The 17,896-nt window shown below is 32.5% G+C and overlaps 1 protein-coding gene across 3 annotated transcripts in view; it reads left to right on the top strand.

The window, feature by feature from the left end:
- The window catches only part of LOC142333690 (uncharacterized), a 492,609-nt gene that overhangs the window by 350,439 nt on the left and 124,274 nt on the right, over nucleotides 1–17,896 (top strand). For all 3 annotated transcript variants that reach the window (XM_075381116.1, XM_075381117.1, XM_075381115.1), the window contains exon 5: nucleotides 6,624–6,685. In XM_075381116.1, coding sequence (XP_075237231.1) covers nucleotides 6,624–6,685 — 62 coding nt within the window. The remainder of the gene's footprint in view (nucleotides 1–6,623; nucleotides 6,686–17,896) is intronic.

Genomic DNA, 17,896 nt, shown 5'->3' with positions numbered 1-17,896 from the left:
TATATATAATTTAATATTATAAATCCAGTAAACATCTTACATTACTAAAAATATTTTTATATGTTTACTAAGCGTTACCGGACTCATGTTATATATTTATTTTATTTCGTAATCTATTCAGCTAGTGAACAATAAGCAACCCCCTCCCCGGCCCGTTGAGATGAGGATTGGTATATTTGATATATAAATGAGTTGCAGTATTGAACTGCCTCAGGCGGACCGTCCTGATTTGTGCGGTTAACTGAATTCCAGCCGGCAAAATACACCGGTGTCCACCGTCTAATATTCAGATCCGTATAAAAGCAACTAACTTTTATTAAAGCTTGAATCTTAGAACCTCCGACTTTGGAAATCGCATTTTTCATATCGTATCGTATTTTTCACATGTAGAACATATCCTGAGACATTTTGCGTACCTAAAGTACATAAATAACTTCGGTATTAAAAATTATATCGCTTTTTTATTTATGAATGTATGAAACAAAAAAAATTGTATTTAATCTCAGATATTACGAATAGTTTACACGAATTTGATTTATAAAATTCAGTTTTATTTACGGTAACACACAACTGTTCGTTATAGAAGGCCGGTTAATCGGCGTCTCAAACAAAAAAATAAACTTTATAACTCTTATAAAATATGATATTCTCCATTAAAAATGTTATTTTGATAAATTTCCCCTTAAAATTCATTCAGTGAATACATCGGTAATAAAAGAGCATTGTTTTCCTGTTTAGCCTCCGGGAACCACCATCAGATATTACTTCAGAGGAAGAATGAGGATGATATTATGAGTGTAAATGAAGTGTAGTCTTGTACTGTCTCAGGTCGACCGCTCCTGAAAAGTGTGGTTAATTGAAACCCGACCGCCAAAGAACACCGGTATCCACGATCTAGTATTCAAATGCGATCAAATAAAAGACCATTTAATTCAATTTAGCGGTCGATTGTAAAATAGATTGTATGTTTTGTAAATTAATATCCCTTTAATTAAACGTATTAAAGTATACGAAAATTTAATTTTTAAATAACGAATAAAATGTTAAAATTTCCCTAATTATGAAATAATTGACACGGACATTTAACTTTTAAATAAAGAGTATATTAAAAAGAAATCAGTTAATTATAGAATAATGATTTTTTTTTAAGTAATAATAATCTTGTTACCTTGACGATGAACATACTGTATTAAAGTTAAAATTATGCGACAAATTACCAGGTGTGGCAATAGAAAAGAAAAAACTAAAGGAAATAATCTTTTAATTTCCTGTTACTTATTGTTCCTTTTATTATTATTATTATAATATATCCATTTCCTATAGTCATTTCCTCGACGTAACATCTCATTATTGTTTACGTGTATGCGTTTAATATTTGTAATCGTCAAAACTTACTTAGTGCAGACTAGATTTTACTACATCTTTTAACGAATCCTTAAAATATAAGTTTGGATTAAACGATTTTGTAAATACGATTCTAATCTAGTTAAGCTATAGATTTTTAAATTGAATTACTCGTTTAACAATAACTTTCAAGAAATCGAAGGTGGTATAATTCCATTTCTCATTCATTTTTGTTTTTAATTTAACTTCTGCAATAACTAAAACAAACATAATATTTTTAAAGAGATGGGAAAATCGGATTATAAATTTCCACGGAAAAAAACCTTTTCACGACAAATGTAAGATGCGTACCGAATTCGTTAAATTAAAAGTTAGAAATATTCCAGAAAATCAAAAAATTGAACATTTAAACAAGCGATCCAAGAAAATGGCTTAGACTAATTGGCGACCCGTAAAAGATCAGGAAAATGGAGAAAGCGTTATAACTAAAGGTATATACAAGAAAAACGTTCCTTCCCGTTAATTCCAAAATATGATATTATAAAGCAATACTTTTTTCTTTTTAACTTCCGGGACCACCGTTAGGTATCGTTTCAGAGGATGAGATGAATCGTTTGTAGCGTGTGTGAAAAATGCCATGCCTGACCGGGATTCGAATCCGGCGCCTCCGGATGAAAGGCCGAGATGCTATACCACTCGCGCCACGGAGGTCGGCTAACATAATAATTAAACCCGAAAGTTTTCACGCGTCCAAATGTTTAAATAGTTAGAGAGAAATTAGAAAACATTTTTGAGCCAAAAAAGCGAATTAAATCTGGAAAATAAAAAATAATTTTAAAAGTAATAACAAAAAAACGAAAGGGAAAATTTTCTGACCGAATAAGAAAGAAAAAATTAATATTTTTTCAGTCGTCTTACAAGAATGGACAAAAATATACTGCCGAAAAAAATATTCGAATTCTTAAAAAATCAGAAAAATTGAAATTAATCGGTTCTCAAAAGTCAGAAAAGATTTGAGAGAAAAACAAATCTCTGAAGAGGAAATCCAGTTCGGGGAAATTTTTTTAGGAAAAATTTTCAAAAATTTGAAGGTTTCTAAGGCAAAATAAAAAAAAATAAAAACATAAAAAAAATTAAGATCTTGTGATCGGAAGAAAGAAAAAATCGCAAACTGAAATGACACTTTTTTGAATCGGCCCCTGCTTGTTTCTATATGTAACAAATACGTTCTATAATCCTACAGAAAAAGCGATACCGATATTACATCAGTGGAATTCACATTTACGTGCTGTAACAGCTTTTCCATTTGAGATTATTATGCCGTTTTATGTACGCCATCTATAGCTCCATTCAAGGACTACATAACTACGATCATGAATTCAAAAAAATTGTCTAAAGAATCAATTAAGTATATGGACGAATTATTTCTTACTTTTTAACGCATTTGATGTCAGTTCCATTTTTTTTTTTTTTTTTTTTGTAAATAGCTATATAATTTTTCTGAGTTTCATAAATGATAACGATAAGTTATTCTGCAGAGTTAATGTGCTCATTTTTAGTGATATAATACAGAATCAGGCGAAATTGAAGTTATAATGCGCGCAGTCCGTAGTAGCCAAATAAAAAATAAGTGTGTGTGTGTATCTATGTCTGTTTTGTATTTATGTAAGGATTATTTCTTAGATTGATAATCTTATCATGTTTAGTAATAAGTAAATGAATAGAAGTTAATTTATTGATTTTTTTTTATTACTGCGTTTTTAATAACTTACTTGTGTGGTATATATATATATATATATATATACACACACACACACATTCGTTTTATAAAACCGTAAAATATTCTCGGCTTACAAATATCTTATATTATAAATACAAAGTACGTACTTGGATAAAATATAAACGTCTTTCTCATTTTATAAATATTTATAAATAAAATGTTATTAACAAATACATTCACACGCATACACATACATTTATATTTATTTATATGTATAATTTGTTACTTCCGGTAAAATATATCATTTTTAAACAAATGAAATGACAACTTTTTTATTATTAACAACAAAAAAATGTTATACACACAAAAGTAAAATCCTGCAAAGTTTAATGATCTCTAATATTATAAAACACACACACACACGCACACACACACACACACACACATTCACAGAGGATGTATCGGGAGGTGTTGGAAAACCTAAGGGACTGATTCGAAACATCAAAATAAACAAAAACGTTCATTTATACAAACGGCTCCTTATCTCTCTTCTTTTTCTCTCTGTCATTTTGATTTTTTTTTCAATAGAAGTTAATTTCTTAAGAATAGATTAATATACTGAATTTTAATGAAACTTGATCTAAATTTACTTGCCGATATCTTACACAAACTAAACAAGTTTAAAGATTTTAACTTTGAAAATACGAAAATGGCGGTTACTAAAATTTTATAATTATACATCTCAACAAAAAAAAAATAATCGTAATTTGGAAACGGGATAAAAGTATGTGAATTAGAATATATTTTTTTAAGCTGAATCTTAAAATGAAATCGGTCTTTCTTCATCAGATTTGAAGGTATAACCCTTAAAAATATTGAGAACTTCTTTATTATAAGAATACAAAAATAATAATTACAATTAAAATTCCTGCCTTTATTTTGCAGACATTTACTAATATGTTAATTTTTTTTTTCTTATTTTCCTTTTCTGTTCGGTGAAGTCTTTTCTTTTCATCATTCATCGTAGATTCATCCCATCTGCCTTGATAACGTTGTTCCACTTGCAATACATCTTGGTGGAACTTTCTCCTTGTTCGTCGCTCATGTCATCCGAGTTTGAAGGGAAAAACTCCAAATGAGAATGTAAAAAATGAATTTTCAATGACATTCTGCGGCTTAAATTTTTGTGATTCGCTAAGAGTTCATTTGAAAGCCGATCGTGGTTTACAGATTTTTTATTTACAAGACAACCGATAATGACATCTTCGAGTGACTTCCGCGACGCTAGTTCTTTAGAATTCAGTTTGCCGTCAAATATATTTTCGCGAATTAATTCTCTTTTTATCCGGCTTCGGTTAATCGTAAAAAAACTTCGGCTAAATATTTAAAGCGGTTTCTATCTTTATCTAACGTTTTTACAAAATTCTTCATCGGGCCTACTTTTACATGTAGAAGCGGTGCTTCGACGGGGAGAAAATCGACAACATTTTCCTTTCCTGTGGTAAACCGGTTTCTCTATGGCCGGTTTTATCTGTAGCCCGACTATCCCGCAAACGCAAGAAACACATATATTTTGTAACGCTACTCTGGAAACCCTAGGGAAAAAGCCCTATCGCTCTCAGATCAACGATCATTCGCCGCGAGTTTTCATCGTACTTAAAAGCATTTAAAATTTTTGACGTACTTTGATATGTTTCTTACATTCCTACGGCACGTGCTAGCGGTACAGAAGAAAACTTGTTTGACTTATGCATCAGCACCGCCTTTAGGCTTCTGTAAATAAACGCCGATCGTGAATAACATATTCGATATCCGGTTCAGACATTAGCCTCCTAACATCACGGCAGGAACAAATTAAAGTATAACGTCTCTTCTAAAGTATAACAGTAAATTTTCGTTTCGATTTCTATATGCTGGAATTTGATCCTCGTTTAATAAATTCCGTTCTTTAAAACGTGAACCTAGGAGTTCTTCATCTCGTTTCGACAACACAAGTCACGCATTAGGTCGTTCGGTTCTGCTTGTGGGATGAGGTGAGGTTCAGTGTTTGATTCTTCTGGAATGTAATTATTGTCTACTGAAGGTGAGGATTCAGCGGTCGGTCATTTTGGAAAATAAGAAATTTTTTTCCGAGAAATTGGAGCGATCGGAATCGGTAAATCAACATTAAGAAGTACCGGTCTCAAAGCTGAACGAACATTTGGGTATGCGATACCGCTGTTATTGTTTGAATTGAAACCGGTAACATCGGTTACGCAAAAATAGCAGTCATCACAACGGTTAACAGGCTCTCGCCAAATCATAGGTACGCCAAAAAGCAAATGCTCTTTTTTTCCTTTTAACCACCGAGTTAGTTTAAAGTAGCGCTTGATGCAAGCTGCATATGGAGCCCAGGATTTATGTTGGTCTTCCGAGGGACGGTCAAGATAATGTTTGTAAGCGGTTTTCAACAGATTCGATACTAATTTTTGTTGAATTTTCGCGGTGAATTCTCCGAAAACGTAACAAAAAATATTTGAAGAATTTTTATAAGCTCGATTTTTACTCATTGTGTGATTCAAAATGTTTTAATGAGCGAAAGTAAAATGAAAGCGCGGTATTACAGAAATACTTATTTCATTATAAAAATAATTAAGTTTTCATCTATAAATACTTAATTACTTAAAATACTTAATAAAATGTTTTCACCGTGGAGTGCAATAAAACAGCCCGAAACACACCCGCACACACAATTTAACAAATTTTGATGTTTAATAAAACAATACCAAAAGTTGTTCTGTCTTAAAAATCGTTTTCTAAATTTACGGCATCGCTTATGAAACAATCTTTATAATATACGTATGATAAAACCCCTACCGCAGCTAAGAACGCAGCAAGTCATACCAAGTGCCAAACTCATAGTGAAGAAAATTTTATCGCGTTCAATTACCCATTGCTTGACTCGCGTGTCTCGCTTGACGTGAAATGACATCATTCAACTGTTATGTATCAAATATAGGTCAACAACAGGCATCACAATATAAATCAGATGTTAATAAGCAAATATACAGATGTACTAACTTATTTGTATTGTTTGTTCCGTGAATTAAGGAACAAATAAATTTAAGGGGTTGTAACTTAAGAATTTTAAGCGATGAGTTGTTTCAGAATACATATTCGGATGATTCAGCATATAAAATTCTATATAGTACACTACTCCCTTTTCGGTTCCAAATTTTACGTTGACAGTGTTATCAATAGCTCCGTAAATATTACTTTTATCAAATTATATTTTTAGTGTAAAATATTACGCTTTTTATTACGAACAAAATGAACCTCAATTATTCAAATCGGTCGATAAGCAGCTGAGATACGGCTGAAATTGTTAAAGTGGAATACAAAAATTATGGAGTTTGATAATTTTGTGTCCGTTTTCACTTCCTTCACTAACTAAATAAAAAATAAATAATATTAATGTCTATTATTGGTAATTATTACTGGACGGACAAAAAAAATAATCTGTTTTTATAAATTTAGGCTCAATTATATCGATTATAACTTATAATTTGTTTCTCTTCAGGTAATTGGGGCTATCATAGGCAAGGTTCTTGTCAAGCTGGATTAGGAGCTGATTTTTCAAAGGTAAGTAACTTTTAATAAATTTGAATGCTTTACATTTATACAAGTTTTGTAATATTCGATCATTTTTATCCTGGTTCAATATTTCATTTCTTTTATATATATATTACAGCACTACATTATTGTAAAACAAAATTTCTCTGAAAATAATCCTGTTAATCGTAAATAGCTATTCGTTAGAACTATCTTAATGAGAATGGATGGCTCTGTATAAGAAGTCCTACGTGATGTCACGTGTGGGCTCTTGAATCTCTCTTTCAGTCCACGTATTTTGCTGATAGACCTTTACATTCAAATATTCGATGTTGAAAGTTTGAATTAACCCGTGGAGGGGGGTGGTCATTTGATGTGATAATACTTGAAATAAGGGATCTAGAGACCATTCTTTTTAATGTGAACGGACTTATGAGCGATAACTTCGTTCGTTTTGTTGAAACCAAAGTCAACGTTTTTCATAAGGATTAATAAAAGATTTTCCAGCATCGCTTAGTAGTAATGTTCACTGCTACAAAAAGGTTGAAGATCATCGTCTGTTTAAAAAAGAAAAGTCCAATTATCCGTTGTGAATTCATTGCGCATCCGACAGTCACTTTACTATTTTGTAATGACTTTTTTTATAGTTCTCGAGGATTGTTCTTTGCCCGATCGGAAAAATCCTGGTTGTTTATAAAACCGTTCAGATGAAAGTACGCTTTCGTGTCTGAACATTACGTAAGGTAATCGAACTCGTTTGGTTTTTGTTAATCGATATTAAAAACTCTTTTCTAAGGATAACTCTTGCTAGTTTCTCTCTCTCTCCCTCTCTTAACTCGTAAACAATCCGAATTTTAAATAGATGAAGCGCATACGACGAAGATTTCAAGAAGATATGCAAAGCGCCGTTAACCTTGATAGACTTTTAGCGATGCGGCTTGCATACGGTTCGCATTCTCAGCCGTACAGACTGATGCACTACAACTACAGTTGATAGCTCTTTGTATCTGCTAATGACCCCTCTTCGCGTCACTTTCTTTAACCCACAACAACAAAGAATTTCCAGAAATCAAGTCTCGCGTATTAAAATGTCTTTGAAATTCGTGCTGTGCAGCCGTAACAAAGAAATTTCCGGCAAATGCACGTTTCACTACAGAACGACGTTCCATTATAAATAATTTCAAACGATATGCTCTCCGGAAATCACTATAACATTAGCGCCTGGCGACAATGTGCGATCAATTGTAATTAAAAAAACAGTCGTTTTGTTTGCCCCACCCGTTATTATTGGGGAATAATGTCGTAATAAAAACAGGTTTTTTTGAATTTGATTTTGTTTTATTTATACGGTAAAACTTTTACTTTTTCGTAAATTGTAATCGAAATACCTTACAGGCAAATAGTAATAACACTATTATTAAAAACGTTAACAGCAACAAACGAACTTCTGTTTTAATCGATGTTAACGACATCCGGACCGGTTTTCAATTTTTATCCGAATTATTGTTCCACAAAATTAATAAAAAGTTGATTTTCTACTTCTTGTTTACGTCCAAGATCCAAACTAAAATATTATTATTAAATTATTGTTTATTGCCGCTTAAATTATAGATATGCTCTAGTAATCTCGTTTTCACGTGAAAGGACTTTAAAATCATAGCGAAACATACGGGTACCAGAAAAGAAATTTGTAGCGTAACGAAAAGATCTATATCGTCCTGCCTAACTATTAATCTCAGAGACGTAAATGCGGTGTCATTTTATAACTTACACGGTCAGCTCGTTGAATCGACTTTGGGTTGCGTCACTGCTGAGCGGGTTTTGTGGTGAGGGGGCACAGTGCAGATCGACCAAAACTGGCGCTCTCGCTTATTTCCAGTCGGTATAGCTCACGACTTAGACGTGATGGCGCGGTGATTGGTGCGTTTGTGTTTAGAGTTTGTCGAGATAGATCGATTTAAGAATAATAATTTTATTTTGGACAATATTTATGTGTAAAAAAGTATAAAATTTCAATACGTCAGCCTCAGCCCGCGCAAAAGCCAGCCGGAAATATAAATTACGCATATCGTTGAAAAGGGGAAGTTATAGACCACGCACAGGTACCCCGATGTCGGGTGCCGAGCGAGCGACACCGTTTCGGGAGCGTCGCAAAGCTGGTACGACGAGCTCAGTGAACGACGCCGACGGCGCGAGCACCTCTACCGTTGTTTATATCTACCTTATGTCTCTTACTTCTCATATCATAGACCGATGTTGAACAAAATTGTCGTCGAATATTAGTCGAAATACATATCGTGTATCATTTAGTATCTGTTTTACGTTAAAATTAAATTTAGTACGCGGTCGATGTCTCGTTTTTATTTCGATTCGATACACTAAAAGTGACTCGCTGACATAAGACCTACCAATTTATCTGTAGAGTTGGCGAAATGAAGGAACTAAAATTTTCTACTGGAGACTTATAGTTTTGTTCATAAAAAAATACGATGGTGGCTCTTCCATGTAACTCTTGGTCGGTCTGTAGCTCGGAAGAACTTCATCCAAGGTCTGTAACGCTTCACGTTAAACCAACGGCCGTGCGCCCCGACACAGCCCCACCCGATTTTTTACCCTGTTTAAAATGTTTCCAATCTTTTTATTTAACCGTATTTTGTAATTCTTTATGTTTATTATTAACTGGGTTTTGATAATACTTCTAAGATTTTGAAATAATACTGGAAACTCATATTAATATGATCATCATACTAGACAAAATTTTATTCTCGACATAGAAACAGTCCCGGTCACCATCGGAATGTTTATTACTACGATGACACGACCGATAAATCTTAAATATAAAACCCGAAGTGTTACGATTCCACCCGAAGAAGTCAGCTTTTCCTTCATTCTTCTACTCGTATTTAGAGAAGTTCAGGGAAACGGGAAATTTTGAAATTGCTGTCTGTAGCTCTGGATTAATGTCAGCATTCAATATTTTTTACCGGTTGGCTCACGTCAACTTGCCGTTTAGTTATCACGGATGTTTTGAGTGCTAGGCAACGTGCTTTGGGCATCAAAGCTTTTTATAAAAATAATGTCTGTGTGGATGGTACGCGTAAAATAATTTCGCTGACAGTTTAATTAAGGACATTACAACTGTGTACCGTCAAAAATGCAGTTAACGCTTGAATTCGTAATTTTGAGAAAATAAGTTTAGCGATGAAAAATATAATTTCTGGCGGTGTGTATCGAGAATGTTCGAGTTGCCGTTGTAAGATGCTCGCACCGTTCGATTCGTCGTCATGCAGTGTTTTTACTGTCGCATAGTTGGAGTGTTAGAGGAATATTGTCGCAGACATACTTACCGTCCGTACAAGTTGCTGAAACCAAACGATCACAAAATACGCCGTGAATTGTGTGAACGAATGGTTGTAAAGATAAATAAGGACAACGATTTTGTTAACAAACTGTGGATGTCGGACGAAGCCCGTTTCCAACTTAACGAATTTGTTGATAAACAAAATTTTCGTTTTTGGATGCAAGAGAATCCTACACGGCTACATCAGCGCGTGCTACACAGTCATTCTGTGTCATCGTATGACATGATTGACTCTTATTTTTTTGAAAACGAGGATAGCCTCACGACTACAGTCGCATCAGATCGATACGTCACCGCGCGAAAAATTGTTGTTTCCCAAAAACTACGAATATTTCCGTAAATTATTAACAACGTTCGGTTTGAAAAAGACGGATCGACATCGCACACGGCACGAATATCGATGGTTGCTGTACACCAATCGTTTGGCAAGCGGATAATTTCGAGAAACGGGGACATTCTACGGCCTACCAAGTCTCCCTGATTTTCCGACGTATGATTTCTTCTGGCGGGTCACCTTAAAAGCGAAGTGTACGTAAAGTGCTGACAGAGAGAACTAAAAGTTAAGATGCGAAGAGCAATGGCTGAAATTACTGTTGAAGAATCGAACCGTGCAAAGTTTCACTACGATACTGCAGGAATATCTATGCAGAGACAGAGCTAACTGCAAAATATCATCTTCAAAAAAATAAATTTTATACATTCATAAATGGATTTTTCTATTTAAATTGAGGTAAAATCTTTTAATCGATTCAAAAAATTTAAACTCTTCTTATCTCTGCCATTCATTAACGAAATCTAATAAATATTTTATTTTAAACCTACATTCGATTTAGATATTTTTAGACATTTACTCAAGTCTTGTAACTCTGTTTCAATTTTAAATTAAACAAAAATTTTTTTTTTTTCAGAGATAAAATTTACGGCGTACTACCAACCGGCATTTGTCAGAGCTAACTATATGATTTAATAATATTTGTCGGTATTAATTTAATTTCAATCGGACGATTGGATCAGAAGATATTTCTGAATTGAAATTGTTCAGCGGCAGATTTTTTGTTTTGAATCCTCTTTTTGAAACCCTTCAAAGTTGGCCTACACGGAAAAGGGTTTGGGGAATTTTTAATTATTCTAGTGATCTAGAAAGATCCAATTAATTTAGTAGAAAATTGAAATTTCTAGAGTAGCTAGAAGCGCCAAAATATTTCATCACAGTTTTCCTATCGTTTTTTTAAACAAATATTTTCCGAAAATTACGAAAATATTTTAACAAAATATTATATTTCTGTGTAGTAATATTTCTCTGCGTATTATTTGTATTAAGAGAGTTCTATACCTAGAGCTCTTTTCTAGGTATTTACTGCTAATTTTGGAAAAGACTGGAAAGAGAGGGGCATAAAGAGCTATACTATACCCGTACAATAAAAGTGAGGGTAGAAGACGAAATGACAGGAAAACTAGGGAGTTGGGCATGTCACCAACACTTTTTAGTATATATCTGGAAGAAATAATTAAATGCTGCCTAAATGGAAAATTAGAATAAAGATCGGGGTAGAAGAATAAAATGCATAAGTTTTGCTGAATACATGGTGGTACTGGCGGAGAGTTCAAGTAAACTAAATAAAATGCTCGTTGACCTAAATGAAACTTGCAAAAGTCATGGTATGAGAATCGACAAAAAGAAGACAAAATATATGGTAGGTGGAAAAGACGAGAGGATTAATATAAAAATTGGAAATGAAGATTTCGAGCAGATGAAGAAATTTCACTGCTTAGGGAGCTTTGTAACCGATGACCTCACTTGAATAAAAGAAATTAAAACATGGATATCAAGAAGTAAGCAGGCATTTAATAAGAAGGAAAGACTGCTGTGTGAAAAGTTAAACTTAGCGTTAAGAAGAAATTAATGATACTTCTTATTTGGAGTATGACGCTCTTTGGACCTAAAACGTGGACGATGAGAAAGGCAGACAGAAAACGAATCGAGGTTTTTGAGATACGAGTGTGGCGCAGAATGATAAATGTCAGACGGCAAGACCGTGTAACAAATGAAGTATTACGAAGAACCGGAAAGAACAGGAAAATGCTATATGTAATTGAATATAGGAAAAGGAATCGGCTATGATATTTTATGAGAAGAAGGTGAATGCTATAAAAGGCTTGGTGAACGGAAGGAAAGGAAGAGATTTCAGATGATGGATGCGATTATAAAAAAGGATAAATATGCGGAAATAAAGAGGTTAGCAAAGGATAGAACAAGGTGAAGAGCAGCAGCCGTGATAGGACCTGCCCTAATTGCAGAACGCTACGAATGAATGAACGAATAAACCTAAAATATTTTCGTATTTCTGTTAGCGTAGCGGAAAAGTATTGAACTACAATGGATTCCGCAATATCGCATAAAATCAAATTGATTCCCTAATATTATACGAATGACATTCACAACGAGGTGTATCCTTCCCCTCTCCTAAGCGTTTCATATTAATGACAAACCAATGAAAATTTCAAATATTAATATAAACTACAACGACGATTAGGATCTGAGTTTTACGTACATTCCTATGCGACTAACTAGTTCTAGATACACTAAAACCGGTTGAGAAATCTGTTGTTGAAAGCGTTGTAAGCATTTACGTCGTCCCAGATTATGAACTTATAGAACATTCTTCAATATCGGTTTTTACCATTTCATTTTAAAAGTCTATATTACTAGATCTGTTTTTACCATTTTGTCTAATGTAAATTAGTCTTAAGAGTGTCAAGTTTGACAATAAATTTCGGGATACAGGTAAATAAATGTTTAATTGTAAATCTAGTAAGCCGATTCATAACCGTTTTTATGTCACGAAGATTAGTAATTAATGTTAGATATTTGAGACCGTAAAGAATCGTATTTCTGAATCTGGAACTTTTAATTTAATTTCTTCTTTTGTCAAAATTGTTGTTATTAAGATAATTATTATTATCTTTTCTGCCAAGAACATTATAACTTCTATACTGAGTACTATTTATTTAACTTTCTTAGCTTCACTTTTTGTCGCGTTTTGGAACCATTCCATGTCAAAAGTCATTGGGCTGGTACTTTAAAATTTTTGTTAATCTTTATACAGCGTGTAGTCAACGGCGCTTCCTATATTTGACGTCATGCCTTTGATGGCCTTGTTCTTTTTTATTTGTTACTAATGCGCTGTACTTAACTTTTAATTTTATTTATCTATTTCCTACTTTCAATAAATTCAGGATCTTGAAAAGGGAATCCGCTTGATTATTGATTTGTTCAAATTACGTTCGTTTTATTGTTACTTTTTAATTTAAAGATTTCCAGATTTTCTTAAAACGTTCATTCTTTTTCCTTTAACACATTTGTGAATTAATTTCATTCGTTGCTCCATTTTCATCGTGGTATGTCCTTCTTTTATTAAATGCGTTGCATAATTAGAATCTTGTTTTTGACTTGTAAAAGATCTCATGTGTTCATTATAAATTTTAATTTTCTTCCCGTTTGTCCATTCTATGTTGTACGGCATACATTGCATCTTCTTTTTTTGTCTATTTTATGTTATTTTCCTGATTTAAATTAGTCACATACTTTCCAACTAAACAAATAATATTCTAGCTTTTTCTTTCATCGAGTGTGTTGTTTGTCTAGTCAAATCAACAGAAATTATTTTTATCCAATCGGGTCAGTCAGATAATATAATCTTCTTCGTTTTCTTCTTCTTTATAATTTTTTCTTTTCCTCTGATTTTCCAACTTTCAATTCACCTCTCCACTTCTTTTTATTTATTTTTTGTTCTGGGTATCTTCTCTGCTTTCTTTTTCCTTATATATTTTTTATGTTCTGCCACGATTATCAATCGATTTGATTAAAAAAAAAAAATTACTTGCTTGCAACTTATCACCTCCTTTTTGTTTCTTATATTGTAATTATTTAATAGTTGTATACATCTCCCCTTTCTTTATCGCGTTATATTTTTTCTGTACTCGATTATTATTTTCTTCTTGCTTCTTCCACCTTCTATTTATCTTTTTTATTCTATTCATTTTCAATCTTCTTTACAATTCCGCCCTTTAATTAATATTAAAATTAATATTTAAGTAGACTTTTATAAAACCTATTATGAAAATAGGCTATCGCATTTTAATGTAAGAAGAACGCGGGTATGCGTAATACAGTACTCGAATGCAAATTTCATCTTGTATTCCATTTATATAGGTTCGAGTACATACAGCGGTGTTCGTTTAACATTCATAAGTTTTCTATTTGTGAGTCAAATTGGTTTTCTATTTTATATTCTCTTACCGCACGCTTATCTTTTTTTTAATCTACCCTCTTTTTCTAAATAATGCCAACTTTAACTGCTCCTCGTAGAAACTCGATGTTCTGTCTTTCTTTCGTAAATACGCATTTATTTCTTTGTCATCGTAAATGAATTATAATACAAAACCATATACATCTTTAACCTTCTATTTTTATTACTGCCCTATATTGTTTACCGTACATTATAATTTCGCTCAGTAGTATAATTTTGAATTGAAACTAAATAACAATGGTTTATTGTTATTTATTTTCATATTATTATAATTATTATCGACTTTACTACCCGCTCGTCGTAAAAGTTTATTACGTGTATAATAAGTTTTAAGGAATAATTTTTTAAATTATATTTTACCCCTGATTAGCCAGGATTAATGGATGATCGGAGAGGTCGAGACCGCTGCATTTTTTTTTACTTACTTCAAAAAGGAAAGATTCTCAATTCGACACGTATATTTCTTTCTATCCAGGCATAAGTTTTCACCAAACGCAGCTATTTGAATAAACCTTTTTTTAAACAATACAAGGACGATTTCACATCATTAACGGTGACGTTGGATCGTTAAAAAAAAAGCTGACAACACAGTTATAGGACTTTCCGGGAACACGGCTTTAGCCGGGTGACGGGAAACACACCCACACAAATTAATTTAGAACAATAATAATTAAAACACCTACTTACCAACAATTTTGTTATGCATTCAAGCGCTTTCGGAAAAGAATTCCATCATCAGGAACTTAAAAATATATATTATATTCTTAATAAAACTAAAACTTGGTTGTCATATGTAAAATATATAGAACAGTGGTCGTAATGTGTTTAAAATTGTGTCGACTTAACGTCCTTTCATTATAAATATCTCTACCGTTATTTGATGATTTCTACAAAAACTATGTTTAATAAATCGGCCTAATGATCTCAGATACCGACCCCGTCTTGTTCAGATATTGTAAATATGAATTTAGAAATGCGAGGTTAAATGTAATCATCTTAAATTACGTTAAAATAAATAAGTCTGAAAAAATATTTACTTTTATAGATGATTTATAAATCATAATGGCGGAGACATACATAATGACAGAACGTTAAGTCGACGTAATTTTAAATACATTATGACCGCTGTTATATTTTATGTACTTTACACACGACAAACAAGTTTTAGATTTATTAAGAATATAACATACAGCGTTAAGTTTCTGATGGTGGAATTATATTGTGAAAGCGCTTGAACGCGTAAAAAAATTGTCGGTAATTTAATTACATTACCATACCGACGGGCCATGTTTGATAAAATTATAATTTTGAATATTTATCATTTTATTTAAATATAATATTTTTTCGTTTATCTAATCCAATGATTCTAAGTAAAGCGCGGACGTGTTCCGTATTTAATTCGCACGATGTGGCGGTACTAACGGCAACGGTCGGCACTAACTAAACTAATGCAATTCCACAACTTACATAAAAAAAATTTCGGTTATACGGTAGCCAGACTGGTATAATCGCGAGGCTTAACGCACCAGTTACCGATTCGACCGGGCGATCGATTCCGAGACCCGGCCAGACCGGTTGACTATTTTACTCATTAAATATTATTCATTTATTTAATTCCACTTATGCTGACCTCTTTTTTTGGAGTGGGGATGCGATTCTGCAAAATTTTGCAAAACGTGAAGATCCGGTGAAAACAGCGTATAGCAAATTGGACCGATTGCAATAATTTCCCTTCTGCAGTAATAGGTCTGCTACAGCGCTAGACGAGAAAGTAAAAGTACTGGGCGAAAAACTACGATCTAGGCGATAAAAAATATTTATTGATTTTCAAAAATCATCTGCGTTGAATGCTGCATCCTTTAGATTATTCTATACTTGACTCGTTCTGTGTAAACGAGTATGTTTTTCATCGACTCTCGTTTCATAATTTTTCTCGTTGACTCTCTTACAATAGTCAGATGAGATTTAAATATTTCATTTCCACAATTCCCCGCATTTATTAGAAAAATTAAATATATATATATATATAAATAAAATCTTGAAACAAAATTTCATAATTTTAAACTTGGCGTAAACAGCCTTCAGCATCCTATCGATTCAACCAAGAGATTGTAGACAACATATAGGTCAAATTTTTAAATTATCAACCGATTTATAATTAAAAGAGCTGTATTAAATTACACTTCACCTTTCTTCTTTATTTATTTATTTTTTCTTTTAAATCGAATTTCTCAAACTAATATTTGTTTGTTTTTTATTTCCTTGTACGAAGTAAAGGAAGTATTGTGATTGTGAAAAATTTTGGTTTTCAGATTTCAACGAAAATATCCATTTTGACCATCCCTGAATCCATTTTGACCAGTTTCGGCGTGACGTCTGTACGTACGTACGTATCTCGTATAACTCAAAAACGATTATACGGTAGGATGTTGAAATTTTGGATTTAGGACCGTTGTAACATCTAGTTGTGCATACATCCTTTTAATTTCAGTCGACTGGACCAAAAGTGTCCAAAAAATCCCAGAATCCAAAAGATTTGGATTTTGAACTTTTTCTTAACTGAAGTAATAAGCCCTCATCCAGAGCTTTTCGACGATATATCATAAGCGGTACATATTTTCATCGGTTCCAGAGTTATAGCCAAACGAAATTTTAATTAATTAAATATTTGGATCTTACAAGGGAAAGGGACATTGGTTCGAATCCGACTTCATATACATAAATTTTTTAACTTTTTTTAAGTTTAAATATGTGGATTTATTAATAATTATTAACCTTTCGTTGTAAAAAAACTTTTACAATAAATAAAATTCAATAATAATAATTAAAAAAAAAAAATATGAAAAAATTCAGAAATTATTAGTGAAAGAAAATTTTCTGTACTTTTAATTTTAATTCAAAAATCTTTACAGAGGTAAATAATTATTAATAAATCAATATATTTAAATTAAAAAAGAAAAACATATGGATATAAAGTCGATTTGAACCGACGTTTTCCTGGCTATGGATCCGATACTTTCTCACTTACATCAACTCGAGCGACGTGAAACAAAATTAATATATTAACTGATATAAAATGCCGATACGTACACCACAAAAAAATGCGATGCAATATTTTTGGTGGCCACCACAATACAATTGTGTATCTGTACTTTATTAAGAACTGGAGAATCGTGTATTTCACTTTCAAATGAAATAAGTTACATGAAGTGTAACTTGTGAAAATTATGTACGTATGTAATCTAATAGGACGTCAAGGAAGTCATGCGGTGTCCATAACAATTTTTTTTTTGTAATCGACCTGGTCTCAATAGGTCCACGATAAATATTTTTACTTATTGACGCTATTTTCTTTTAAGTACTTTTTCATTTTACTTGAGTGTTATTCTCGGTTTTGGTGGGTCCTTTTTGATCAAATATTTTGAGTTTTCGACCGAACGTTTTTCTGTTTGTGATTTCGTGTACATCTTTTTTTGTCCCGTTTAAAACCACTCAGTAGTTATCTTTCTTTTGTTTTATCGGTCAAAAATTTCTTTCATCAGTCTGTTTTCGCCATTCTCATTAAATTTC

This window comes from Lycorma delicatula, chromosome 13 (genome assembly GCF_047948215.1).
Source record: "Lycorma delicatula isolate Av1 chromosome 13, ASM4794821v1, whole genome shotgun sequence".
Classification (NCBI taxonomy): domain Eukaryota; kingdom Metazoa; phylum Arthropoda; class Insecta; order Hemiptera; family Fulgoridae; genus Lycorma; species Lycorma delicatula.
This window is presented reverse-complemented; position numbering and strand designations above follow the sequence as displayed.